General features: G+C 37.1%; 13 protein-coding genes across 13 annotated transcripts; 6 read left to right on the top strand and 7 right to left on the bottom strand.

Annotated features, from left to right (window-relative positions):
- Positions 1 to 285: 285 nt before the first annotated feature.
- On the top strand, positions 286 to 986 carry SKN7 (SKN7 signal transduction response regulator; the record flags this gene model as incomplete). Its single annotated transcript, XM_018428232.1, has 2 exons — positions 286 to 627; positions 681 to 986. 2 exons carry the CDS (start codon positions 286 to 288, stop codon positions 984 to 986), a joined length of 648 nt encoding a protein of 215 aa, XP_018292284.1.
- Positions 987 to 1,302: 316 nt separating this feature from the next.
- On the top strand, positions 1,303 to 3,123 carry PHYBLDRAFT_71488 (MADS-box transcription factor; the record flags this gene model as incomplete). The annotated part of the gene is made up of 6 exons (XM_018442477.1): positions 1,303 to 1,531; positions 1,674 to 1,888; positions 2,004 to 2,042; positions 2,324 to 2,550; positions 2,587 to 2,606; positions 3,041 to 3,123. The coding sequence occupies 6 exons, from the start codon at positions 1,303 to 1,305 to the stop codon at positions 3,121 to 3,123; spliced, it is 813 nt and encodes a 270-aa protein (XP_018292283.1).
- A 1,101-nt stretch (positions 3,124 to 4,224) lies between these two features.
- Positions 4,225 to 5,069, top strand: PHYBLDRAFT_71489 (hypothetical protein; the record flags this gene model as incomplete). Its single annotated transcript, XM_018442478.1, has 3 exons — positions 4,225 to 4,337; positions 4,795 to 4,819; positions 4,887 to 5,069. 3 exons carry the CDS (start codon positions 4,225 to 4,227, stop codon positions 5,067 to 5,069), a joined length of 321 nt encoding a protein of 106 aa, XP_018292282.1.
- A 1,572-nt stretch (positions 5,070 to 6,641) lies between these two features.
- On the bottom strand, positions 6,642 to 7,257 carry PHYBLDRAFT_71490 (hypothetical protein; the record flags this gene model as incomplete). The annotated part of the gene is made up of 2 exons (XM_018442479.1): positions 6,642 to 7,071; positions 7,154 to 7,257. 2 exons carry the CDS (start codon positions 7,255 to 7,257, stop codon positions 6,642 to 6,644), a joined length of 534 nt encoding a protein of 177 aa, XP_018292281.1.
- A 959-nt stretch (positions 7,258 to 8,216) lies between these two features.
- On the bottom strand, positions 8,217 to 9,770 carry PHYBLDRAFT_133256 (hypothetical protein). Its single transcript, XM_018429557.1, has 5 exons — positions 9,605 to 9,770; positions 9,201 to 9,515; positions 8,721 to 9,098; positions 8,574 to 8,594; positions 8,217 to 8,306 (listed from the first exon to the last, which is right to left on the bottom strand). The coding sequence occupies exons 1-5, from the start codon at positions 9,647 to 9,649 to the stop codon at positions 8,289 to 8,291; spliced, it is 777 nt and encodes a 258-aa protein (XP_018292280.1). The 5' UTR covers positions 9,650 to 9,770; the 3' UTR covers positions 8,217 to 8,288.
- Positions 9,771 to 10,163: 393 nt separating this feature from the next.
- PHYBLDRAFT_144689 (hypothetical protein) lies at positions 10,164 to 11,125 on the bottom strand (the record flags this gene model as incomplete). Its single annotated transcript, XM_018431269.1, has 4 exons — positions 10,164 to 10,584; positions 10,679 to 10,738; positions 10,850 to 10,899; positions 11,099 to 11,125. The coding sequence occupies 4 exons, from the start codon at positions 11,123 to 11,125 to the stop codon at positions 10,164 to 10,166; spliced, it is 558 nt and encodes a 185-aa protein (XP_018292279.1).
- Positions 11,126 to 12,005: 880 nt separating this feature from the next.
- On the bottom strand, positions 12,006 to 13,502 carry PHYBLDRAFT_124483 (carbohydrate-binding module family 13 protein). Its single transcript, XM_018428994.1, has 8 exons — positions 13,431 to 13,502; positions 13,304 to 13,357; positions 13,185 to 13,233; positions 13,106 to 13,123; positions 12,938 to 12,989; positions 12,803 to 12,881; positions 12,409 to 12,745; positions 12,006 to 12,343 (listed from the first exon to the last, which is right to left on the bottom strand). The coding sequence occupies exons 2-8, from the start codon at positions 13,328 to 13,330 to the stop codon at positions 12,048 to 12,050; spliced, it is 858 nt and encodes a 285-aa protein (XP_018292278.1). The 5' UTR covers positions 13,331 to 13,357; positions 13,431 to 13,502; the 3' UTR covers positions 12,006 to 12,047.
- Positions 13,503 to 13,618: 116 nt separating this feature from the next.
- PHYBLDRAFT_167660 (hypothetical protein) lies at positions 13,619 to 15,931 on the bottom strand (the record flags this gene model as incomplete). Its single annotated transcript, XM_018435686.1, has 11 exons — positions 13,619 to 13,699; positions 13,767 to 13,919; positions 14,032 to 14,168; positions 14,226 to 14,563; positions 14,617 to 14,856; positions 14,881 to 15,047; positions 15,140 to 15,210; positions 15,281 to 15,427; positions 15,518 to 15,553; positions 15,609 to 15,756; positions 15,833 to 15,931. 11 exons carry the CDS (start codon positions 15,929 to 15,931, stop codon positions 13,619 to 13,621), a joined length of 1,617 nt encoding a protein of 538 aa, XP_018292277.1.
- Positions 15,932 to 17,023: 1,092 nt separating this feature from the next.
- Positions 17,024 to 17,844, top strand: PHYBLDRAFT_167659 (hypothetical protein; the record flags this gene model as incomplete). Its single annotated transcript, XM_018435685.1, has 3 exons — positions 17,024 to 17,195; positions 17,343 to 17,533; positions 17,770 to 17,844. 3 exons carry the CDS (start codon positions 17,024 to 17,026, stop codon positions 17,842 to 17,844), a joined length of 438 nt encoding a protein of 145 aa, XP_018292276.1.
- Positions 17,845 to 17,937: 93 nt separating this feature from the next.
- On the top strand, positions 17,938 to 18,971 carry PHYBLDRAFT_71496 (hypothetical protein; the record flags this gene model as incomplete). Its single annotated transcript, XM_018442480.1, has 3 exons — positions 17,938 to 17,947; positions 18,577 to 18,635; positions 18,738 to 18,971. 3 exons carry the CDS (start codon positions 17,938 to 17,940, stop codon positions 18,969 to 18,971), a joined length of 303 nt encoding a protein of 100 aa, XP_018292275.1.
- A 695-nt stretch (positions 18,972 to 19,666) lies between these two features.
- On the top strand, positions 19,667 to 20,255 carry PHYBLDRAFT_158656 (hypothetical protein; the record flags this gene model as incomplete). The annotated part of the gene is made up of 2 exons (XM_018433831.1): positions 19,667 to 19,823; positions 19,945 to 20,255. 2 exons carry the CDS (start codon positions 19,667 to 19,669, stop codon positions 20,253 to 20,255), a joined length of 468 nt encoding a protein of 155 aa, XP_018292274.1.
- Positions 20,256 to 21,948: 1,693 nt separating this feature from the next.
- Positions 21,949 to 22,545, bottom strand: PHYBLDRAFT_71498 (hypothetical protein; the record flags this gene model as incomplete). The annotated part of the gene is made up of 1 exon (XM_018442481.1): positions 21,949 to 22,545. The coding sequence occupies one exon, from the start codon at positions 22,543 to 22,545 to the stop codon at positions 21,949 to 21,951; it is 597 nt and encodes a 198-aa protein (XP_018292273.1).
- A 1,500-nt stretch (positions 22,546 to 24,045) lies between these two features.
- On the bottom strand, positions 24,046 to 26,310 carry PHYBLDRAFT_144683 (hypothetical protein; the record flags this gene model as incomplete). Its single annotated transcript, XM_018431268.1, has 7 exons — positions 24,046 to 24,492; positions 24,532 to 24,959; positions 25,073 to 25,442; positions 25,615 to 25,689; positions 25,794 to 25,947; positions 26,064 to 26,134; positions 26,203 to 26,310. 7 exons carry the CDS (start codon positions 26,308 to 26,310, stop codon positions 24,046 to 24,048), a joined length of 1,653 nt encoding a protein of 550 aa, XP_018292272.1.
- Positions 26,311 to 27,216: the final 906 nt, after the last annotated feature.

Below are 27,216 nucleotides of genomic sequence, written 5' to 3'. Positions count from 1 at the left end.
GTGATGCAAGACAAAGTTAGATTGTTGCAGCAACAACAGTCGACCATGGCAAGCCAGCTCCAAGCTACCAAACACAGATACAGTACTTTAATGGAAACCATAGGAGCTGTAAAGGCATCTATGAATCTGCAGGATAGCACTGTCCAAACAATGATGCGTCGCGCTGTTCTTCAGAGAAAGACCTTGTGTGGGCGTGAGACGCGGGCCGGTGAGAGCTATCGGATACAGGCCCTTGAGAGTATCGCGGAGTCTCACACAGCCGTGGTACAGACAAGTGAGAGGCAGATGGCAGAGCTCTGGCGACATCTGGAGTGCCTCCAAAATCCTCTTTTAGACACACCCACTACATTGTACTGCTCAGCATCCGTTTCTACCTCTTCTACTTCAACGTCTTCTACTCAGAGTACACCAAATATAACTTATGACCTTCCGTTGTTTGATCCTCCGCTCCTGACCGCCAAGGGATGGTCCATTCAACCGAGAATTCTAGTGGTCGACGACGACTCGATCTTCCGATCAATCTCGACCCGTATATTACAGTTTGCAGGTTGCACGATTGAGGTCGCAGTCGACGGATTGGAAGCCATGTCAAAACTTAGGACCGATAGTTATGACATGGTTCTGATGGTGAGGAGAGAAAAACCTGATGATTGTGTTCTGACCGCTTGTCGTTCCCATAGGACATTATGATGCCCAACTTGGACGGGATCTCGGCAACGCGTAATATCCGGCAGTATGACTCTTGGACACCTATCATCTCTGTCACCGCCAATCAATCGAAACACGACATTCAAGAATATCTTAATAGTGGTATGAACGACTGTCTTGCCAAACCTCTAGACCAACAAATGGTGATGGCAATGCTCGATCGCTACTGTGCTCATCTTCGCCTCGACTCTCTTGGACCTGCATATTTCAAGGGTAAACAGCCCATTGTCGATGTGTATACTCACTACCATAATAAGTATACGACTGCCAACCTTTGACTGCCATGAGCCCACCTCACTTTCAGTAACACAAGATTCCATAGCCGCAACACTCATGCAACGAATGGGAATCACTCGAGAGATTCAACGATTAAAGAACTCGCCGAATCCCATTCTTTGGTCCTCCTTCTTTCTCTCCTATCCTAAAGATCCCTTCATCACCTATAAAATAGTCCCCCCCACTCCCCTTTGAGCCCTCTTTCCAATCCCGACCTCCATTTTATCTTCTTGGCGCACCGACCAAGTCGATCTCTTTGTCCTTAAATAAGCAACTACCCCCATGCAGTCCGCAAGCTATTTCCCGCAACCAACCTTCATGTACAACCAACCCGCAGACCCTCACCATGCCCTTCACAATACTCCAGCAACTCTAGGCGATGAAGAAGATGACTCAGACGACCAGAAACCAGATAAGCGTAGTGGTCGCCGAAAAATCAAAATTGAATACATCGAAGATAAGTCCAGACGACACATCACCTTCTCCAAGCGAAAGGCCGGTATCATGAAAAAGGCAAGTTCACAAGCGTGTTTGTGTTTGTGTTTATGTATGTGTATATGTGCTTAATAATGATTCACCAATATATATACATATATTTATTAATTCGCGTTTAATATTCTTGTTCATTTATTTTGTATAGGCATATGAGCTATCCACTCTCACTGGTACACAGGTACTTTTGCTTGTAGTGTCTGAGACAGGGCTGGTCTATACATTCACTACTCCAAAACTCCAACCGATTGTTATGAAACCAGAAGGAAAGAACCTTATCCAATCATGTCTCAACGCACCAGAAGCAGCCTCCGATCTATCTATGCCTGACATACCTGTTAATGTATCCGCTCCTCCCACGCCAGCACCAGTCAACAGTGTACAAGTCAGCTCTTCCATGTCACTTGGTCCGGTATGTTAAACCATTTCTCTCATAATTTTTTTCATTCAAATACATGTACTATATATCTTCAATCCTGTTTTCTTACAATAATTTTTGTTTATGTTTGATTGGTTGTATTATATAGTCACCTATAGAGGCTTCGTATGGCAACTATCCACGAAAGGTAAACAACAGTCAACAATGAAAACGGAGAAAGTGAAAAATGAAAATAAGCATAAGCATAAGCATAAGCATAAGCATAAGCATAAGCATAAGCATAAGCATAAGTATAAGAATGAAACAATCAATAAAAAGGAAGAAGTTGTCCTTAATCTTTCAGTTGATTATAAACAATCAGTGAACCAAAGCAATCGGTTTTTTTTTCTGAATCAAAAAGAAGAGTTATTCTGATATTTTATTTATATGTATATGTATATGTGTATATTGCTGTTGTACGTATTCTAGACCTACACAGAAATGCCTGGATTATCTGTTGGGCCATCACTAGAGAATGAACAGACTTCCTATGTGGACTCCATGTCCTATTCATTGCCTTTTGGTGGTAATGCACAGCCACATTCGACTGTGTATCCGTACAATGTACCACAACAATCAGCACCTGTTAATAAGGACTATTGGCGAACCCGGTCCAATGGAAGCCGTGTGACAGAAGCAGATGGCAACCACCAATAGTAACCTTTCCTTTTTACTTATGAATGAATGTACAGTGCTTCCATCTCAAGTCGTCGTAAGGATAAATTTTAGTCGTCGTCCTTTAAACTTCCCACCTGTCGCTTTCCAAAAACTACTTGTCGCATTTCTATTTTTGATCTATCACCTTTAAACCCCATATATTTTTTCTGCTCGTCTATGGCAATTCTTAAGATATAATATGTTTCTATTGGCTACAATTTTGACTGTTGTTTAATATGTTGGGATACCGAATTCGATGTATACAAAGTTCCATTTTTATTTTATTTTTCATTTTTGAGTGTCCCTTTTTATTTATTTTTTTAATTTCAGATGTCAGAAAAAAAAAATCGAAATCAAACATATAGAATCTTTGAAGAAAAAGACCTTTTTGTATAAATGCTATCAGAAATAACAAACTTGGATTATATTTGTATTTGATATTGCTTACTAATTTTACTATTTTTTTTCCAAATATTTTATGATTTATAGTATTAACAAGTCTTTTGCTACCAATAGTTACATGTCTTGTAAATATTAAGGGTCTGGACAACCACGGCTTTGTTAATGTCTAACTTAAATAAAAGTCCGCTGTAATGATCACAGTCTTGTGATGCCATGTTCGTTCTTTTGGCAAAAGAGTTGATAAAACCAAAATCTCTACCAGGTATTATTTGATACTCTTTTGTAATGCATATGTGTATATAAAAAAATTCCTTTTTTTTGCAGGTAATTTAGCTGTAACTGTTAGTCATACTCCCCCCCCCCCCCCTTTACTTGATATTTTTGTCTGTGATAACTTGAATCTAGCCAAGAAACATCTAGCATTCATATTAAAAAGACGCACGCACATACACATTTTTGTATCACCAAACGTAAGGAATACGGACCGGAACTTTTATTCTTGACACGTGAGTCAAATAAGTAGTACTTCAAATTTGTAAAATAAAAGTCTATAGAAATATGTTCAATGATATTGTGAAAAGTCCTTTCACAACGTGTTTCTTGTTATTCTTCAGTTCTCGTGTTTTCTGGTTCAATATATTAGTTTATAGGTGACCACAAATAAATGATAATTCATACGTTTTGGAGGTCTTTGAGACCAAGTCTTCCAGCTAGTCTACAACAAGAGCTTGTTGATAAACCTTCTTTTTTTTATTTATCATTTTCAGTATCTTACTGTTGAGAACGTCAGAAGCGAGTGATTTATTTAACGAGTTGACTCAAAAAGATGAATATTAGGCTTGAACGTAAAATGATGATTGCCTAACCTAGACTGCTTGACTTATGGTCAATTCAAAAAAGTAGATTTTCCATTTTAGTGACAGTATGGTTTTTTTCCCAAGACAGTGGTTTAAACTACCAAGGAATCCGTGAATGCGCAAATATGACGGCATGAGGGCTTTATACAAAGCTTTAATCAACAAATTCAGATCAAAATATATTCAACATGTATACTGCACATCATTACTGATTGTATTATAACCAACTACTGGACACAACATAATATATGTATAAATCAGGGCGTCAATTTTCTTTAGAATATTTGACTGCACACTTTTGTGATCGCTACAATTCAAATGTTCTTTTAAGTCTAACATATTCAGCTATAAATTGTGGTACACACTATTGCTTATTCAATACGCCAATCAAAAGGCTTAATCAATTACGGATCAATGGGATCTGTCAAAGGCCGTGATACTTTGATTAAACGAGATGGTTATACCGAGCTAGACAATAATAAAAGACTAAACCGAAATAATGACATAAAAATGGTTACAATAATTCGGTAAAGCAAAATAATAAATCAATGCCCTTTTTTTTAAAAAAAATAAAAAAAATAGAGACAAAGGCTAGGAAATTATGGACTAATATTTTATACCAAATACACCTTTTGTCATAACCATGTTCCAAGAAAAAAGTAACACGCTTTTTTAATAATTTCTTTTCATTTTTTGTAAGTGCCTGATAACGGTGTACTTTTCTAGTTCATGTATTGCTTCAACACTATAGATGAGATTTTTGAAGATAAAATTTTGTGTATTGAGTATGCTTTACCGTAAAAAGCTTAGCATTCTTAAAATACTGGAAAAAGAGAGTTGTTAGATGTCATTATCTAATTCGATCAATCAGCAGTTAAACGGGAATTTTTCGATTTTTGTCAATGTTATCAATTATGAGTGGGTATTAAAGGTTACTTGCAAATATACTCATCCATAAATTTTATAAATATTTTGTCAATACAGTAATAAGAACTCAAATCCAAGTAATGTATAAGAGTATTTTTTTTTGTTTTGTTTATTGACGAAATTATATGCTTTACTACAAATATTGAAAGATTATGATATATAAGCTCCAATTGAGTGAAGTACGGGCTCTACAACCAAATTCTGGTTCCCTTCTGGCTAATGAACCTGGCGAGTTAACAGTATCCGGAACTGTTACTTACCAGACACATACACATGTACACTACACACTTAGAGGATTCACAGCGGTTTGTGTAAACTCGCCAAATATGTAAATCTAATTGGAAAGTTTGATTTTTCTTTTATCCACAGTGGTTTGTCTAAATAAATGTTTGAACCAATTTATTTTAGACAATTATTTAACGGATATCTAAATTCGACGCTTCACTAAAACATTTAAGCAATAAAAAGACGAGACTCCAGGTTTAGATAAACCGCTGTGGATGCTCTTACACAACAGGGATTCGAATTACTAGATATTCGAATACTAACTTTAAAAACAATGTCGAATAATTCAATGACCAATGTCATTAAAAGTGTACCAAACCCTGACAGTCACAAGGAATACCCAATATTTTAACATTTATACAGTGTAAGTTTGAAAAGAATGTTTACTTAAATAATTTGCTCAGTAGATTGAAAGAACCTTAGTTCAGGCTGAGTGGTATTGGGGTTTATCTTTAAGAAAAAAAAGACATTAGATTATAGCAATTTTTTTCTGCCTTGGTGGAATTAGAAAAGCCCAGAAATATATTTCGAAAAACATTATAAATCCCTTTAAAACTAGTTAGCATAAATATGCATATATCTTAATATAATGTCCCAGGTGTGTCTAACATTATATAAAAAAAGCAATTGTGTCAGCTAAATCTGAAAATATATTTAATGGTACTCAAAGCTCAACGTATTTTTATCAATAACGACATTGAAAACTACAAGGATAGGAAAGAAAATCGGTAAACCAAATTATTGAAAAGGAGACTGTATGTTTTAAAGGGTGAGATGACGAAAATGGAAATACACAGGGACTTTCTGAAAGGCAACTTTTATGATCTGAAAGACATAGATTTATCCTTACGATAATTTTTTGTTGTTGAGAATTGGCTGTAAATCTCACACTAAAATCTCACACGTACACAAGGTTCTATATTATATGTTCGTACATGTACTAGCTTGTGTTCTCTTTCTAATTCTTTACAGCCATTCTTTTTTTCTCTCTTTTTAACGTAGATTGTATGAGGTCCTTGGAGCGATGAATAGTAAAAAAAAAACTATTATGTGCTTATGCATATTCTACTCCTTAAATTTCATTAGACTTTTCTTTTTATACACAAAAGCAAATGTATTTGAAATTTAAGGTTAGATATTAAACAATTACATATTTTTTTCATATAATACAAGCATTCCTTTAATATTAAAAAAATTAAAGAAATATAAATTAAATCTAAAATGAGTTCTTTGGATACCCATATCATAGCTATTAGTGAAAGGTACGCAATAATATACACTAACGAAGTAAGTCATGCTATAAAGGATAAAGAGCGACTTTGGGAAAAAGAAAGAACACTAGCCTAACAAATGATTTATGTTTTCTCATGCTAATGATTTGATTTTGATTATGGCTTTCACCATAATAAAGACGGCTAAGGATATATTTTTATCCTATCACTATTAATCTCAAACCATTGTTATAGTTTAATGATTATAAAATTTCCATTTTTATTAATAATAATAAAGTAAAAGAAGTCTCAACCTCTTGAATTGTTAACAAACTTTATATATTTAAAGTTTTGTTGTTGTTGCTGTTGTTATTGCAATATAAACACCAGTAGAATATGATTTTCTTTTTATTTTGAAGTCTTCGAGTTGCCAGATCCCATAGAAAATACAGCATTACGAGCCTTGACCCATTGAGGTTGCGCTAAACACCTAGCTCCCCAAGACTTTTCACAAAGATTCAACGTAATATTGTGTTCATTTGCGCCCTCTTCAATTAAATGGTATATCCTTTCCTTGTCGTCGTCGCTCACATCACTCCAGCGGAGAGGAATTCTTGCTCGAGTGTTTCGAATTTTTTGAATGTAGGTCCTCAAGAGTTCGTGTACAACTGGAACGAAATTTTCCAGTCGAAGTTCGGCTTGGACCGCAGATATCTTGGACTCCTTCTGTATAATATCTTTGATAGTATCAAACCGTTGATCTCTACCGTTGATGCGTTTTGGTGTAGGGTAGACTCCAGAGTGAGGATCAGATACCTTCATATTGTCAAAGCCAGAACTGTGTAAGAAGCCAATAAAATGAGTTATTAATATACATACATATATACATGTGTATATGTTTTTTTTAAAAAAAATCTTACGCTAAATCATCGATTTTCTGCTCGCAAATATCCATTCTCTCGGTGAGCTCTTTGACACTAGATTCCAAGGAACCTAGTCTCTCTGCAGTGTTATTATTGCTCATTTCAAGTGAGGTAAATAAAAGAGATGAACGAATGAAGCAAAGAAGTATGATTAAATTTTGATAGACAATACTTATATACCAATGTTTCTGTTTTATATTTATCATTTTTTCTTAAAAAGAATAAAATAAAATAAAGACAATTGTTATTCAAGTGATAAAAGACAATGGAATCAAACATTGCTATTGCGTTAATGTGTACTGGAATATATGAATGTATAGTACCGAGTCATTATGCAACATAAAGTGTGGTTAGTATGACAAAGGGTCTTAACATCTTTTTGTAGCTGGTTCCTTTGACAGCTGTGTTTACTTTCTACACAAAATGAGTTTTATTGTCCTGATATTAAACGGGGGGGTTGATTTTCTAAAGTGATGCTAAAATCTAGGGCCCTCCCACATCTTACGCTTTCCTATTTTTAAGCTTCGCGAAGAGTTAACAGGTACTGACTATAGTTCTCAGTATACAGAAAATAATCTCCTTCAAAAATGAAATCCACAGCAAGTTATGTACTTGTTAGAAACCTTTGGTATCCAGTATGACAGGGAACCAAACGAGCATATAGATAGATGCTGTCAAATAATAGAGTATTGGCCTTTGCTTATTTACCAAATAATTATAATAATAATAATAATAATTGAATAATTTAGAAGATTGCTCTTTAGATATTTATAATCCTCTTAATACTAAAGCTTGCATATATGAATTGGTTTGATAGTTTTTTTTTTCTTTTTAACTAATGTAGACTTTAAGGACACCTCACAAATATATTTAATATTGAAACATCTAATGGTTTTATTATTATTACTATTATTACTATTATTATTACTATTTAAAATACAGAAAGAAAATGTTGCCTTGAAGAATTAATTTTGCTTTAGGCGTTTGACTATAAATGCGTTTAAATATCGGTTGATTAGGTACACATAATAGCAAAGAGGAAAGAAGAGGAAAAAGATGTCAGCTCTTGTTCTAACTTTACCAATATGAGATACACAATTTTATTGACGGGTTCCATGGGATAGCGATTCTCTCAGCAGGATAATTGTCTCTATAAAAAACCAATAGAAATAAACGAGAGCAAATATTAGAAAGAAGAACTCTCTCTCTCTTTGATATAATAATCTTCCAAACATAAAAGATTAAAATAAAGGAAACCATGAAGCAATCAAAAGTTTCATTTCGATGTATAAATAAGTGTACACACACATACACATGTATAAAAGGAATAATAGCACAGATAAAATCGAAAGAAAGAAGTAAAGAAAAGATAATAAGAGAGAGAAACCAAAGCTTAGTGATTATTGTGGACACTAACAATATAATACGGAAGAGCAGGCTACAAAAACAAAAGCAAGAATAAAAGTAAAAGTAAAAATAAAATAAAATAGCGAGCAAGCAAGCAATCACACAAAGTGTTAGATTTTCAAAAACTTCAGCAGCAAACTCAAATTCAACAACTTACTTGGATCTTCTTATTCTTATTACACTGCACAAGCCAGTCTGGCTTAACAATTGGTATAGAGTATCTCACAGCCTGGTCATATCCTGGTCCACCTGGCAATTGTGCCAACAGATGGGTGGTTTCGCTATTCACCTCATCTGTCCAAGTAGCCCCCATCTTCTCAACCAGTGCCTTGAGCTCGGTAATTGCAGGTTCAGGTTCCTCAAACATACCAAAGGCTACCCGGATACCTGTCAAGTTCTCCATTCTGTGTGTACGTGCGACAACTCTATTGGATTCATAACTACCAGCAGTTGTTTTGATGACAATATAAAACTCAAATTCATGATCAACTTCCAGACCGGACAGCTTGGCAACGTTTTGCTCGCTCTGGACATGCTGTAGAAATAAAATAAAATAAATATTGCAATTTTAAATACTTAGTCAATTGAGAGCTAAAGAGAAAGAAAGAAAGAAATAAAAAGAAAAACTTGATATTACCTGAGTGACCTTGGTATCATTCTTGTAAATACTAAGTGATCTAAGAGTTGCAGTGTGAAGAACGAGAGGATCCCACTCGAGCAAGAGTGAGGTCTGAGTGATGTTTTTGACCCGCAATACGGGCCTTTCGGGTTCGGCGTTACCGAATTCCATCAATATCTTTTCTTGAAGGTCCCAAAACTCTTGCATCTTTTTCTCTTCTTCAGATACATTACGGGTTACGGCAATGTTGACGATGCTTCCGGAAGTTACGCCATTAGGAAGAAGAAGAGAAGGAAATTCGATCAGATGATGATCTTCTGTGAGCAGAATAGCCTATTCCATGGCGTAATTAATACGTGAATACGGCGTGGGCTTGGCGTGAGAGGAGTTTGTTAATGTATATATTTTTAAAAAAAGATTACCATGCCAGCATCAAGCTTGCCAACTGTGAACTGCACCGATGTCATGACTTCTTTTATTGGTATTAAGGTGATATATTAAATAAGAGTGGAAATGAGGCGCACCAACAAAAAAAATAGGGTATTTTAGTTTTGGGTAAAAGAGCGCGTAAAATGAAATATGAGAAATGGAAGCCTTCTAAAAGAGAGAGAGAGGAGGGGAGTACAGGATACGCTGGACTTGGTGTTCAAATTGGTGTTGGTGCTTGGCTCCTTTTCGAAATTCATTCACCGCCATTATCACCATGTTTTTTTTTGATGATTCTCTTATACACCACATCCATTAAACAATAAATATTTCTAACTAATATGTGTAATACTTGTTGTAGTATCCTTATCACTGGAGAAGCTCAAAAATTCTATAGTCGTTTAGATATATCTTAATCTCTTTTTTTTACATTAGTATACTATATGTTTTTGGGCTTTCTTTTTTTTTTATATATTTGAAATTGTAAATTTTCACTCTGATTTGCACCGTTCTTTTTGTATGTGTATATATATATATTATCCTCCTCTTCTCTTCTTAGAAACGATCGCCTCGTCTGTTATTACCAAAGGCTGGCCGACTGTCTCTAGCATCTCTGTTGTCTCTTCCAAATCTCTGTTCTCGTGGCTCACGATCATTTCCTCTAGGTCCACCAAAGCGTGGATTACGGTTGAATCTACCCTCTCTTCCAGCTCGAGCATCCTGTCTAGCAGGGGGTGGTCCAATAAATATCGCCACATCAAGGTAATCACCAATAACAAAGTTACAATCCTCAAGAGTTTTTGCCTGGTCAGGCGATGGTTTGGAAGTCAAAATTCTTCCAAGGTCCCGATAGAGAAAAGTAGCGCGGGCACTATCAAGGTAGACGAGGCGGAAAGAGATGCGCGCGTCGTGATGTTGAGCTTCAGGAATCACCTGCTGGATCAATTGTGCAATTTCATCTAGTGTTGCGTTTCTCCTATAGATTTCAAGAAGAGATGATCCAATGCTTGAATATTCGATGCACAAGGACAAAACAAAAATCTTCCAATTGCTCGAAAAGATTATATTACCATGTATAAAGTTGTAATTCGTCTGAAGAAGGTGTATTGTCAACTGTAAATTCATTCAGTCTATTTTTTTTTAATAAAAAGGATAGAGCATGATTAATATACTGTAAACGTTGCTTTCAACTAATCGCAATTTGTAAAAGATTTCTTTGTTCTTTTCTCTTTCTCTTTTACCTGTGGTGAGCTCCTTGCTTAGTGAATACTCTCAGCAAAAAAGGGCATTCCTACAGCGCCATTGGATACATTAAATCAAACTGAACAAGCAAGTGCCTGGAATTTAATCCGACCATGACATGGTTGGTATGCCACCTCATGATCCACTATTTCTTTTCTTTTTTATATAAAGACAATGAACCATATTTTATAGTGGTTATGGATAGTACATTTACTTTGTGTATAAGGTATTTGACAGATGGGGTTTACCTTTTCACGATCAATAGGTGTCGACATTGTAGATTATTGACGCGTATGCTTTTCTTATTTAAAAGAAAGCAGAAATTCTCTTGCTTCATTTTGTCACTGAAGTAACTTTTCTGGAGGTTTGGTAGCATGGCCTGTTTTAGCAGTCACAACGTTTAACCCTTTACGCCTAACATCCTGTCTTGAGCATGAAAATCCAAGACCTTTTTATTTTTATTTTCAAGAGGTCTTTTATATTTAAACATAATTTCTGGTATAGTAAGTTATCAATACATGGCTGGTGCGGGGCCTGAGTAAGCTATACTTATACTGGAATAAATGGCTCTGAACTAAATCAGTATTAATGTTGTGTAGTTTTTATACTGTCATGAACGCTACTTTGAATAAATATTCTTTATATTCTCTATATCAACCACACCATACATTTTCATTTTTGAGGCAGAAAATATAGGTTTATTTCCAAGTATAAATGACCTCCAATTTTTAACATTCGTTCATTCATTTTTTTGGCAGAGAACAATATATTTAATCCTAATATTTAGATACAGGTGTAATGCTTATGAACACAAGGGAGTTAATTACTTTTGTTACATATAAGATGTTGGAACTTGGTATACTTTAAGTTGACTTTGTATAACAATAAAGGATAGTTGTTTATTCAATACTCTGTTTATATATATCAATGAAATACTCCATTAGTTTTATATAACCCGGATAAAATGAATGTCTTTATTTGAGAACAATTGGTCTTGGGTTTAAGACAGCGGATTTCAACTGAACGTAGAAAATAACATTTGTTGCAGAATTGACTTTACATGTGAGCAAATAAACAGCTCTGTTTTATTTTCATGTCAAAACATATAAGTATGAGACTGTGCGATTGCTGTAAGCTACATTTTCTTTTCTTTTCCTATTGGTATTAGTATTCATCTTATCCCATTATTCTTATTCTTTACTGTCGAGAGTTGATCTCTCTCGTAAAGTAGTTATCCGCAGCTTGTTCGGCTTCACGCGTTGCCTTTTCCTTGTCGCTGCCACTCCAGTCATGCTCTTCTGCAAATTTGAGCATCTGGGCTGCTACAAGGCCAGCGATTGCCTTCTTAGCAAACTGGTGGTTAACAGGCTTTCCTTCTGATTCTTGGTGTGCAATATATGCCTTGACTGCTTCATAGCCAGCTGCACCTGCAATGACTTGGTGAGACAAATGTGCTTTACGTTCTTCGTACACCTGTTTGTGTGCTTCCTGGGCTATTTATCAATTAGAGAATATTACGCATTAGGATCAAACAGCCTTAAAGTTCCCTGGGGGTTACCTTGCTCATAAGGCAACACATTGGGCTGTTGGCCATAAGGATAACGAGGGCTCTGGTTGTCAGGAATAACATAGCCTGGAGTACCTCCGTATGAGCTATTTTGAGGAGGGTACTGGTTTTGTTGACCGTATGGCTGTTGACCATATGGTTGTTGTTGTTGATGATGCTGCTGCTGCTGCTGAGCATATTGAGGAGGCATGGAATACGCAGCTAAAGCCTCCTCAGGTGTTTTGTGGTGATATGCGCCACAAGGAACGATTCTCCATTGTTGATTGACATTATCTTCTTGCTTGCGCTCATACAGAATGACTTTCTTACCGTCCTTCTTCTTTCCTCCCTAAATAAATACCAGACATTTGTGTCAAAAAAAACCAATAGGCTACAGTAGACTTACCTTGACATCCAATACAAGCTGAGGGTCTGCCAAGACATATACATAGCCATTTCTGAATCCCCATCTCTGATTGTGTGCCCTAAAGAAATTTATCGGTATCTCTAAACTATTGCTATAAATCAATCATTTGCTTACATGGTCATCTTACGATCGTATTGGACAAGGGGAGTGTCTGACTTTAATTCGCCTTGAAAAAAAAAGTCAATTTTAGATCAATCTTGGGTTCAAAGCATACGCGCCAGTTTTTACAACAACAAAAAAACAGGATCCCTTTTTCCTTCTATCTTTCTAGGCTTGGCTTACCTCCACGAACATCGATTACTACAGAAACATAAAGTTTATTTGTTGGATGAGAATTCTTGGAATTCTTTTACAGACTTACCAAGATTACTCTTCTTGTTGATTAAGAAACCATCCTCACTACGCCAGAGCTTTGTGGTATATTATTTTCGTTAGGTGTAAGGCCAGACACATAGGCTATTGAGCATCTTCAAGCTTTACCTGGTTCTCATTGTTCTGGGTTTTCATGGACCAGATAATCAAGATGGCATCTGCCTGTATGCAATGATATATGTATATATTGGTAAAAACGATTGTTTAAATGATATTTATTGTGTGCTTTTAATACTTTAGTAGCTCCGTTATAAACATCCAGAACCAAGTTTGTGCCAAGTGATTCAAGGTAAAAATAGCAATCTGTAGGAAATCCAGACATTTTGAAAGTGAAAGCGAAAGAACAAGCGGATCAAAGACAATATAAATGCCAAGATGGTTTTCTTTTTTTTATATACTTTTTTTTTCAATAATACTATATGTCTACGTAATCACTGCCTTTTGGAGCTCATCTGTTTCATCTTGGTTAAGGTAAAGGAGTTTAGCTAGTACAGGTACCATAAACTAAACAGCCAATCATTAGTTCTCATTAGTGTGCACGTTAAATTATCTTTGACTCAGTTTGACATACCACTTTATTCTCGGACTGAAGAAACTTGAGAAGTACATTTTTGAGATACTCGGCATTCATATTTTGCCTCTTGTCAAACGAATCAAGACGTCTATTACAAAATACTTCTTTAGATTCCAAAACCAGTTCACATCCGGCTTGCATTAAACTTGCCTTATTTCATCTTTGAGAAGCTATTGATTCCAAAATAAAATAAAAATAAAACAAGAAGGTTATTATAGTTATTTTAAAGTTTAAAGTTTAAATTTCTAATTTTCTTTTATACTTTTTCCTGTGCCCTAAGTGCATTCACTTTCTCTTCACTTTCTTGCAGCATATCTCCAAGCCTTCTCACTTGTTTTGTCATATCAACGGGCTCTTCCTGACGCCCAACAAAAGGGGATAATAGATGACTCATGGAAGCTACTCTCGACATAAGCTTACAGTCCTAGAATTCTTTATCATAGCATTCGCACTTACCATACAAATCAATTTCATTACTCTCAATCGCCTCTGGTGCTACTTCTGAGACCACTTGTTTGACCTCCATCTCCTTTTCTTTATTTTCCAAAGCCTCTCTTAACCGCTTGTTGTCTTCCTCTAACCTTTCTATTGTAGCTTCCCATCCCGCTCTTTCATCATCCCTTTCAGTGTCATTTTCTTTATCCTGTTCCTGAACACGACTTGGTTCCTGTTTTGGGGTATGTTCTCTGAATTTATTCTGTGGTAAAGAATCATATCGAAGCTGTAGATTCTCTTCGTGTGCCGTCCGAATGCTCTGTAATGCTGTTTTACACCATGTCAAACCATGAGTTCTTCTGGATATAATTTACTATTATTACTACTACTCTTCTTCTCCTTTTTGTCTTACGCACTTTGTTCATGAACCTCTCTCTCTTGTGATATTTGTTTCTCAATCTCCTTTATATTTCTATTCTTCTCTTCCAATGATCTCTGCAAGGAAATCTGTTTGATTTCCAAATCTTCCAAATACCGGATGCGCTCCAGTGCTTGACGAAGATCCTGTTCAACCAAACGTGCTTGCCTCTCATTTTCTGTTCTCTCCATTGCTTGCTCACTAACTCCCACGCACAGATCAACAAACACAATTCTTCGGATTGTAAGTAGTACTCACGCTCTTTCCAATTTCATCTGATTCAACTGATGCTCAAGTTCAGTATATTTTCCTTGATCTTTTGCATCCGAATTCTGTTGAAGAAGCTGATGAGCTCGCTTCTTGTAATTCTCATAGTCCGCTTGTACTTGACTCAATTGGGTTGTTAGCTGGCGCACTTTGACTTCCTAATAAACCGTCAAATAAGCATTTTCCACACAGCAACCTTCCTCCCTTTTCTACCTCATACATATGACTATGCGCTCTTGTTATACTTTACCAGTCGTTTTATTTGAGAAATATCCACTGCCTTTCGACTACTTCCTTCTGTCTTTAACTTCTCATAATCCCCTATTATATATATTAAGTTATGGGCCCTTTCTGTATATATTATACGTATGTAGGCATAAATCCTACTTACGTTCTCTTTCTTCAGCTTGAGCTTTTAACCGTTCTTCTGATTGCTTGGTTTCTTTATACAGTTCATTAGTCTGAGCCAACTCGGTTTCCTTGGTCGCAATTGTGGCTCGATAGCCGTCCAAATTTCGGGTTGCCTGAGCAAAGATGTCTTGTTCGTTGAATAATGATAACAGTAAATATAAAAGCATTTCGAGTGTTTTTCTTTTCTTTACCAGATTATCATAATAACAGTACTTACCCCGCATCTTTTTAAGTTTGTCTTCATACTCTGCTACTCTAATGTCATTATAAACAAAACAAAAAAGTACATCATTCAAAGTTGAGCTTACACAGGCGTGCATTTGAAGTTTCTTTTAATCGTTGCAACTCCATCGTTTTTGCCGACAGTTGGTATGTTAGGTCCTTGACTTGCTCTGACAGTTGGAACTCATTCCTGTCGTTTCCATATGAATCTATATCTTTTGATCTTCCGGGTGTCTGATGCAAAGTTTCTATAATTTCGTCTTTTTTTCTTCTTCTTTTTCTTGTTTTGTGTGCGAGTGCTTATGCTTACTTTTCGAGTACGTAAAGACTGAACTTCTCTCTCAAGACGATGTACTTGTTTTTCTGCATCCAATGCACGTTGGATGGCTGCTTGTTGTGTGTCTGTCATGAATAAGGTGATGAAAACGGGCGGAAGAGTAATTTTTTTTGGGGAGGTCAATATCCTAAAAAGAATGGCGCTATACTTTCTGTCACACTGGTTGATCTAATAATATATAATTGCAGAATGAGAAAAGAAATGTATACAAGGAGAACAAAAACACACACGCGCACACAGTGCTCAGGGTTTTAGTTCTTACCAGTAAGATTTATTAAAGATATTTTTCTTTTTAAAATAAGCACTCTCATGTCCTTCTGTTGTAGGATACACTGTATTTTAACTATTACTAGGAAATGGCAGGATTTATACTTCCGACTTCTTACCGAGTTACGCACTTGTAACTTTTATAGCCAATAGGATGCCTGTTTTAGCCTATTAGTTTTACTTTTTGTCAAATACGATTTATGGAATTTTAGGTTACTTTTGCATTTAATCCAATCAAATATTCTAAATATAGCAGCTCTATACCTTTCTTAGGTATTTGTATTCTCTTTATGATTGGTTAAACAAATGCATGATGTTTTATATTGGAAGTTTATGGTTTTCATTGGTCAAAATAATACAAGTTAAACATAAAGAAGTATGCAAAGAAGAAGTACTAAGTTTTATGATATTTAGTAACATTTTAAGCTATAAGTTTACTAGACAGTATACATATATACTTTTATATGATACTTTTTACATTCTTTATCTAAAGAAAACGGCTATTCTCTAAATACTATAATACTGATGTAGGTATGTATATTACTTAATTGATTCTTTTTATCAACGAGTATAAACCTGTTTTGTGTTGACATTGTCATGCCTGATCCCTACTTTGAAAAACCAGAAGGCAGATTCCCTGCAATTCTCTCAATCTACTAAAATCTCTAATGAGCATGCGAGCAATCTTGGCAACCAAACTGTACATAATGTAGACGTTTTTCTGTCAATTCTTCTCAAGTTACTTTCTTTTGTCAACCTTGCTGATTCGTATTTTATTAATACTGGCCTTGATAGCTATTAAGCATGTTTCTTTTAAAAACATTTAATGATTCTAGACCTTGTGAACAAAAATAGATAAGTCCTTTTAGATGTACCAATCTAAATTGTTTGGAGAACATGGACGGGTCAGAAGTTATGCATCGTTTGTGGAATCGGGATCTTGCTGCTGTCCTGAACTTCCGACATATACTTAAAAATCTGAGATATGATGGGACTATACCTGTAAGGTTCACCCGCGTTATTCGGATTGGATGTATCAGAAGACAAGCAGAAGAAGATCTCCAGGAGGGTCGTCGTTTGAGACAAAGACTGACTAGACTTCAAAGAAGATAAAAAAATTCCGTCATGGTTACCGCTTAGGACCCACCCAAGCTACCGCTGGTAAGCCATTAGATTTGAATAACTTGGTATTTAGTTTTGTAATGGGTTGAAAAAGCTAAGAAAAAGATGTTTTGCTTTGACTGCAAAAAACATGGTGGAGTAGAAATTGGTGCTTCATTGAAATTCAACTACAAGAGACTTTATACCCCGGAAGATTTGCAACAATTCACTAAAAGCGCCAATTTTTTGTTTTCTATAGAGTATATTATGCTTAACAAAGTATTTGACTTATTAAAAGAGTATCAAGTAAAACAAAAATAAAGCAAAATTAAGAGTCGACTCATGCCACTACAAACATCTCCTACTAAGACTATATAGTATTAAAAGATGATACCATAACGATCTTTTTTTTAAAAAAAAAATAGAGGTAGAGATGGAGCAACAGCGGGATATTCAGAAGCCCTTTTCATTTTTAACCTATCATAGCAAATAATTGAGAAAAATTAAACATTGAAATACATATATATATATTAAATGAAAAGGACTTTCAGCCAAAATACTACTTTGACTCTACTCTTGAACCACTTGCATCTCTACCCAAAAAAGAAAAATCTTGAAAAACAAATCAGGTATTAAAGTCTTATTTAATTTATTACCATTATATAAAAATAATATTATACAGATTGACAAAGCTTGAGTGAATTTATATCATGTACACTAGTAAGATAAGAATATTTTAGTGTACTATATATATATCAATATTACTAGGCTTCTTGTGTTCAAAGAGCATATATTCTATATAAAGATTTTGTTCGTACCTAGTCTACTTATAGTTGACAGAGATAATGTTGTACTAACATATTACCAAAACAGATTCGAAGGGTTTAACTATACTCCTAGTATTTGTTGTATTTGATGCATAAAATAAGAATAATAGCTGTATGTCATACACACGAGTTGCATACTACGCCACCAAAAGAAAATGACTTGCTCCTCGCATCATTAAAATAAATCAAAACCTGATGCATCAACTGACTAATCCTTAAGCAAGACGACTTCTTTAGAAAGCTCAGTTAGTAAAAAGTGTCTAGTTTTTGGGGAACGCACATTACGCTCGACAGGTTGGTCTCCTCATTACAGCAAGCAAATGATCGGCATTCGGTCTTTATTGTACAACTCTTGTGATATGGTTCATTTATTTTTGGAACTTGCCTGGGCTTTTGTAGAACTCCAAGCCATAGTATTTCTATTTCATATCATTCTTTAAAGGTGAAAAAAAACTATATAAGCTTGATTTATATTTTCTTTAGAAGAAAAATAGAATTTTATTATTACTATTATTATTTTAGCTGCCATATTTTGTACTATGAATCTCAACATTAATCTCATTGATTTTGGATTTAGCCACGTAAGTTTTATTCTGACTGATAACAATATCAAGTCAATTGTACTCATATATACTGTCACTATTATCATTATTCTCTGGGTACCTTCATAATGTCTAAAATAGGGATCTAAAGAGGCCTGTGCGTGTGTAAAGATGTCATCTTGTGGACATTATAACCTTGTACTCGCTCCCGACAATACATGCAATTGTTCAAAAAACACATCTGTTATATTTCCCAACGGAACCTGTCCTAATCGCCTAATAATCAAGTGTCGTACTTGTCATGAAAAGCCAAAGAAGCCAAAAGCAGTTATCAAGAAAAAATACTATGCTATAACTACAGTAGAATACATTTAATTTCTTTTCTCACCACACAAATTAATATCTGTACAGAACATTTGTAAAAAAAAACTGTATTTCCATAGACTCTATATAAATTAGCCATCAAGTATTCTTACTTTTACTCTTACCCTTATTTTTTACTTTACATATTTAATAATTTACTATCGTGCGTTTGCCTATAAAACTTTTGAATATTTCTTTAGTTCTATGTCTATAGATTCGGATTATTTTCAATATCATTAATAAAATGAAGTTTAGTATTTAATAATTCCAAAAATAAATAAGTCCTGATCCTGTTTTTTTCTGGAAAGCATACTATTATGCTATAAGAAAGACATTGTTAAGTAAAAGTTGACTAGGTATGTATTAAAAAGATGTGTATATACAGACCCATATCAACACTGAATACACTATTTAAGATTCCGCCAAATCAATACATCATCACTACACTTCCATTTATTTATTTTTCAAAGCTTTTCTCATTCAAATCACACCATGTTTCACCAAAAAATAACAAAACTCTTCCCAGGCAAAAACAGCTCTCAGACTATCAAAGAAGACCGATAATTGGTGGAGCTATAATAAATAGCACAGCTGCTGAAATTTTTGAGAAGAATGGTATACCTCTATCAACAGTGTATTCCACAATCAATAGATGACAAGATACTGGAACCGAATTTCCTGATAAGCAAAAAGGAACTTCGAAGGTAATGGATGAGCGAGATGAAAATCACTTGATTAATGAGATGAAAACGAATCGTGACACAACACTTCGGGGTCTTACCACCTTCATGTCTGACACCTTAGGGCATTCCATCCCCAAGTCTTCCATTCGTCGAACTATTCGTAGATCTGGATTATTTTCTTGTAAAGCTGTATACAAGCCACCGCTATCAAAATCACACAAAAAGAAGCGATAGGAATTTTCTAATCATGCCAGAGAGACCAATCAGAGATGGGATCGCGTCATCTGGAGTGATGAGTCAAGGTTTACGTTTTTTCAGCTGGGATGGCAATACTAGAGTATTGCGATATCCTCAAGAAGGACACAGAGAAGAGTTCATTACAACAAGACTGCAGTGTGAAGGAGTCTCTATTATGGTTTGGGGCTGTGTACGAGCAGGAGGAGTTGGCCCATTGAAAACCATAAAAAACACGCTTGACCAGTATGCATATATGGACATGATGAAAAGAAAGCTTCTTCCATTTATGGAATATCTCAGTGAGAACAATGATGGGGAGTTTATCTACCAAGAAGATAATGCTCCTTGTCCTAAGTCTAAGCTTGCAGAAGAGTAGAAGAAGCGCCAGAGCTTGCCAGTGATGGTATGACCACCTAACAGTCCAGATCTCAGCCCCATAAGAGAACTTATGGGCATATCTTATCAGGAAAGTGAAGGTCAGAATTCCCTCTCAAAAAAACTTTAATAAGTTGGAGAGAGCTATTCATATAGAGTAGAAGAATATTCCGGTTAAAGTTTGCAAGACACACTGCATGTCAATGCTCATTCGCATACATGAGATGAAGAAGGCTCGTGGAGGGTTAACACATTGTTAGTTTTTTAATAAATTTACTTTTTATTTTTTTAAGAACTATATCTTAGTATATATGTTTTTAAACATGGCGTATTAAATGAAAGTAGGCAAACTAGTGTAAGAATGTTAAAGAGGTTGATGTCTTGATTTGGCAAAATCTTAAATATTGTATTCAGTGTTGATATGGGTCTGTATATGAATATAATTAAAGCTATTCTTTGGAATATGTCTAATAGATAGAGTACTTTCTAGATCGGTACACACTATACTAGAACTATACTCAGTGAAATTGAACCAAAAGCATCACAGCTTATACACTAAAACAAAAGTAAAATCTTACAAAGCAATATTACCAAGTTACTTTAAAAGAGACAGAATTCATAAACCAAAAGCTACTCTAAAACTGAATAAATATAAGCTGTTATTGTATTTTGTGTTGACTATTATATATATATGTCTTTTCTTTAATCCACCACACACACATACGCACACTCACCCAATTGTCTACCAATATATTGGCTGAACTGGTACAAAATATACTTGATTGTATGTTCCTTTTATATTTTCTTACAAACTAAGGATTATAATCCATAATTCGGACAGAATGCACTTTTTTGTAAACTGTTATTACCAATTGGTTGCGCAGGCGGTTTTTGTGTATCAATAAGCTAAAATAACATAGCAGAATCAATTGACAGGGATACTGTTCCCCATACATAGACTTAAAAACCGCCTAGTTCTCACTTACAATCGCTCAGACAGGATGATATATTAAAGTGGCCTTCACTGCGCCATAATCATAACAAAAAAAACTTTTTTTTACGGTGGCTTGCATCCTCCTTCTATATTCCCCTATCCATCCATCCCGTCATCCTTTTTGAGAATATTCATTCCTTTTGGGAATCGTCATTCATATAATATTACATCTCATAGTAGACAGAAGTCGGCCCAGTATAAAAAGAGAACATGTGAAAATATTTTATTGTGGGTTTTTCTAGGCCTTGCGCATTTTAGCATATTGGCTACCCGATGAGAGCTGAAGAATAAATGAAAATAATAAAAGTAACCCCCTAAATATGAGGAGGAATAAAAAATATGTAAAAAGTGAAAGATAAATAAAGAAAAAGTATGGAACACGCATGACAGAGACAAGGATGAATAGTCAGCAAAAACAGTAAAGAGAGCACGTAAAAAACCCCCTGTGGGGGAAAACGGCTTTTAGAAAGACTAAGATTAAAATAGATAATACAGCTGGTAAGAATACAGGTGAAATAAATATATAAGAAAAATAAATGACATGAAAGAATCGGGAATAAGTAACTAGGTACTGACGGCACCAGAATTAGGAACGGATTTCAGCAGGGATAGGAACTCCAAAGAGGGATTCCTTTTAGAAACTCGGACGATCCATTTATGGATCCAGAATACACAACGATACCAGACCAAGTCAGTCCTCCTAGGCACAATTTCGGGCGGGCACAGATGGAGGGGGTTGACGAGGAACGGTGGAAATTTCGGATAGAAGATGGGGGAACGGATCACCAGGAACAGGTTCTTGGGTGGGCGGCAGGATGCGGTGGAGACGGGTTGGTTTTGTGGCACGGAGTTTTGCTGCAAGGTCGATGAGGATTTGACCATGAACTTTTTCTTCTGGCAGATTGTAGGATGAGGTGGTTTGATTAACTACACGTAGCAAGGAAAGCAAGCACAGCCAGCAATCGCACCACGTACCAGGCGATTTGAAAGACCTGGGGAGACAGTTGAGAGCATAGTCGATGAGATGAACCTCTGGGGGAGGAGCAGGGTCCATCAAAGACCAGAGTTTTTGGACGAGAGCGATTGTGGCGGGGTATAGAAGCATATGGTTTCGGTTACCCTTGATAGCGCCACATTGGCACTCGACTGATGGTGTAGGCGATAGCCAAGCAATTCGCCATTTGATCAGGCGGTGTCGTTCTGAACGAGTGCAGGGCAGTAGTAAGACCGGATCCCAGACAGCTTTGCACAAGCCTCTAGCGACGGTTACCGGACGGTTAACGCTCACAAGTTGCATGTCGATTTCTTTTTGGCACAGTAGAACATAAGATTCTTTTAATGGGTCCTTCAACCGAGGTTGATGTTCTTTCAGCAATTGGGTCTTTTTCCAGAGTACACTATGACGAAGCTCACCCCATGTCGTTTTTTCTTAGGAAAGGTCCAGCTGCGTGGTAAGAGCTTTGATCAGGGAGTCTGAGGGTAGTGTTTCAGCACGACGAAGATATTTGGCTTAAAGAGCACGGGAATGGGTGAATAGGTTGGGTAGAGCAGCTAATGCAGCGATATGAACAACTTCCATCGTTGCATCGGGCCGTCGAATACATGTCCGGAGACACATATTTTGGGCCTTCTTCAGGATCTGAACGTCACTCCGGCTAGCAGGAACAATGGCTATGCCGTACTCAAGAATGGGGCGGATAAAAATGAGATAAGCTTTGAGAGCCGCAGGGAGACCAAAACCGTTCATGTGTACACCCGAGCTACTAAGCTTACGCATTGCTGCACAAGCTTTTTGCTGCGACTTAAGAAACATGTCGGCTCGATCTATTCCTTGGCTAGCAAAAGGGTATCCAAAATATTTAAAGGAAGTGCAAGTGGGAAGAGTATTCCCATATAAAGAAAAGGAAGAATTGGGAGGGGCATTGGGAACCTCGCATTTGGATAGACTCCACTTATACCTCAGAAGGTTTGAATGTGTCTCGGCTACAGTCAACATTTTTTGCACATCTTTGGGTGTGCCTATAAGGGCAACATCGTCAGCGTACAGAAGACAGTTGATAGGAGCCATTGACATAGGAAGATAGTCTGGTGCATCCCCCTCCGTCCGGGGAACACTGAACACATTACAGGTGACCGTCCTAAGCTCCTCTAATAGTGACAAAGGGGTGGCTGTTGGGCTGTCAAATGCGTACATACAGTATGAGGACAAGCGAAGGGACCTTGTTAACGAGGGAGAGGGGATGCGAACGTTGTATGGTTGGGTGGAGACTCCCCGAAGTAAACTTGGTAGGGTATCAATAAAGATTGAATATAAGAAAGGTGAAAGTATAATACCCTGTAGGACTCCATGTCTCAGCGTAACACCACGGGACGCTATATTTTTCATCACTACATTAACAATAATATTGTTAAATAAATTTTGAAGTAGCACTAGCAAGGGTTCCGACACAAAAGGTCGCAATGAGTCCCATATGACGTTACGATACACATTATTATATGCAGTTTTGATGTCCAGGAAGACAACAACTGGTAGTTTGAGCGCTTGCTCTTGCTCAGGGTTGGGAACAGAGTATTTCCTCATTAGTTCGTGGAGACAGAGAGCCTGGTCTAGGGTATCACGGCTAGCGAGGAATCTTCCCTGGGCTATGTCTAATTCTGGCATGGTCAAAAGGAGTTCCTCAGCCAGACATCGCTCCAAAAGCTTCCTAAGCACCGAGGTCAAGCTGATGGGCCTATAACTGTAGGGATCTGCGTGCGCTCCTTTGTTTTTGTAGATAGGTACTACCTGTGCCGTTCTCTATGCGACAGGCGTCCACGACCATCTCCAACACAGCTTGAAGAGCATGTGGAGTAGAGGACCTAGAGTTGATACAAGAGGCTTGAGCATCTCTGCCCTAATATGATCAATATCTGATGCTTTCCGTCGTGGCAAACGACGAATAGCTTCCTTGACTTGGTCTACGTCCCATGGTACTTCCCTCTCCATTGGTGTAACCGCCGGTTCAGTCCGTATTTCCGTAGATCCACCAAAAACATTCTCAAGGTGGTCGATCATGTTATTAGCGGCTGTAAGTGGTCCTTCTGGAGATGTCAGAGAAATCGGAGATCGTTGCCGAATCTTCATTCTCTTTAATGCACTCACCATCTCTGAAGGAGCCTTTTGGATTTTGTCGCAGAAATCGTACCAGATTTGTCGTCGTGCCGCCCGAACTGCTGTTCGCAGATCTTGGTTTGCTGCAACATACTAAGCATGGGCTTTAATGCGTTCAAAGTCATTGCCAACCCGGCGTCGCCAACGGTATAGTTCTTGACGCCGGTCAGCTAGGTGTTGTAATTCGGCATTCCAAAAGTTCTTCCAAACTTTTGGTCGTGGTGACGCTCGCCCAACAGAATCATCCAAAGCCTTATAGATTGTCTCATTGAGACGTTCTGAATAGGCCTCCAAGACAACAGGGCACGATATGGAAGTGTCTTCCAGGGTTTGTTGGATCTCTCGTTGAAGTGTACCTGAACCCACTTCAAATCGTCTTTGGTATTTTTTGTAGACCTCTTCGATTTCCAGTCGTTGAAGCTTCCAAAGTCGACGGACAGAGTTTTCTGTCGGGAGCTGTGGTATAAACACAGGCTGAAAAGATAGCTCACAAAGGTGGTGGTCAGAGTCCAAGGCGAGTTCGTCATGGATTTTCATCTGCATATCATGGAATTGCTCCTCTCATGACAAGAAGAAATCGATAATACTTTTGAAGACCCTGCCAGATGTATGGACTCTCTCGTTTGTTGGGATGCCGAAGGCCAACTCCGAATTCCACATGTTAAATTCTTACTGCTAACCCAGTTTGCCATAATTTCACTTCGTAGTCTTCCTCGAGTGTCCCCAGTTGTGTGGTGTGGTCGAGCGTTGAATTCGCCGCAAAAAATGGTGAAGTTGTCGGCGGGTAACAACACCAGCTGCTCTTGACACTCAGAGGATATCAATCGTGGTGGGAGGTATACGCAGTGTATAGTATAGGGATACATCCTACACGATAAAACGTGGGGGTTAATGATTGGAAGGGGGTGTACATGATGAGGAAAATCTGGCTTTATAAGTAGCGAGATGCCGTCCATTGGCTTTGGCAACGTCGTTGGAATGGCAAAGTTGTGTATCTGGGTCCAAGGGCACTGGATAGCAGGGGCGCTCTCAGGCAGGAAAGTCTCTGTAGCAAAAATAATATCAATATCGTTCGTCTCACAAGCATCTATCACATTCACCAATTTGGGCCGTAGTCCATTGGCATTAAATAAACCCATCTTCCGTCTATTCATTTATTGCTGTGTGTGGCGATTCGGTGGATTCGATTCCATCCATGGCGTTAGTTGGTGCTACTGGGGCGATGGTGCTGTCAGTTTTTCGGCCTTCCACGTAGTCAGAGACCGCGATCTGCAAGATCTTTACGACAGCCTTTGGGGACAAGAAGTGTCGGATGATGCTGTGGCCAAGGTATGTTGGCATGCGGAGGCAGGCTTTTACCAGGCGTGCGTCGAAAAGTGCCTGGCTTTTCTCACCCTAACCTCGATGGCCTCTTCTTTCAACTTGGGATCGGCGATCACGTTGGCGGCGGTGGGATCAAAGTTGTCCGGTGGACTTACTTTGGCCTTTCCTAGTAGTGCGATGAGTTCTTCGCGGAACTCCCCATTGATGAGGAGAGCTACTGTCCCTCTGGCAGGGAATTAAATATCTAGAATGCGGGAGGTGGGGATCTTAAAAGAGTTGAGGATTTTTCTCATTTCCTGGTATTGACGTATCTTTTGGCTGGGAGGTACACAAATTCGTACTCAGAGGGGCCAGTTGGTTTTTGTAGGAGTCGTTGTCCCTGGACTCTGCGGACTTGGACTTTCTGCTTGGCCTGTTTGGCATCTATGCCCTTCTTGGCTTGCGTAGCATATAAAGACTGGGTGGGTGTTGCAGTGCTACCTGTAGTGGTATTGCTGCTTTTGTTGTTGTTGTTGTTGTTGTTGTTGTTGCTGTTGTCAGTGACGGGGTTGCAGTTGGCGCATCAGGTGCAATTGTTGCTGCTGTCATTGTTCGTTGGGGTTTTTGGGGCGTACTTAGATGCCATCAACGAGTCTTTAACAATGGGTGCAAAGATCGCTCTGGCAGTGCTGGTGTCGATAAGAAGAGAACATATGTATGATTAATAAGAATTACAATTTCAGTTAACCAATAAAACCCGAATATGTTATATCAGCAATATGGTCCTGTCCGGATCGGCCGCCTATTGAGCTCGATCTGGACTGAAGGGATATTTCTGACAATCTTGGGCCGTCGGAATCCAGAAGATAATAATATCGTAAAAACATATATGCTAGTAATAATAGTTTTGCTTTCTTATAAATATATAGCTTGTATCATACCTCTCTCAAATAATTCCAAAATTGTTCATATATCCTGTCTCCTCAAGATTCTAATTAAAATTAGATTGGGTTTAATCTATAGATAATAATACAAGATATATTGGAATATACTTCTATAGCCGATTTTTATTCCACGGTATATATTTACAAATCATTCACAATCGCATTGTTATTTATATTTTTGTTAATACTTATAATGTATGATAGAAGCTATATATAATAATATAATTTAAACTATGTTTTCTAGTATGTTTCATAAATAACACACTATCCAGATCCATACACATTCTTCTATAATTATACTTAATGAAATTGGATCAAAAAGCATCAAACATTTTACACCAAAAAAGCAAGAGCCTACAGAAAAATATTACCGAGTCAAAATGAAAAGGGTGATATTCATAAACCAAAAGTAACTTTCGAACTAAATATATATAAACTGTTATCATGTTTTGGATACATTATCTTATATATGTTATTATTATTATTCAACACACTGGCACACACCAGAAGCTACTCCCGAACTATATACATATACGAGCCTCTATCATATTTTGGATATACTATCTGTATA

The sequence above is a fragment of the Phycomyces blakesleeanus genome (assembly GCF_001638985.1).
Source record: "Phycomyces blakesleeanus NRRL 1555(-) unplaced genomic scaffold PHYBLscaffold_9, whole genome shotgun sequence".
In the NCBI taxonomy this organism is placed as follows: Eukaryota; Fungi; Mucoromycota; class Mucoromycetes; order Mucorales; family Phycomycetaceae; genus Phycomyces; species Phycomyces blakesleeanus.
This window is presented reverse-complemented; position numbering and strand designations above follow the sequence as displayed.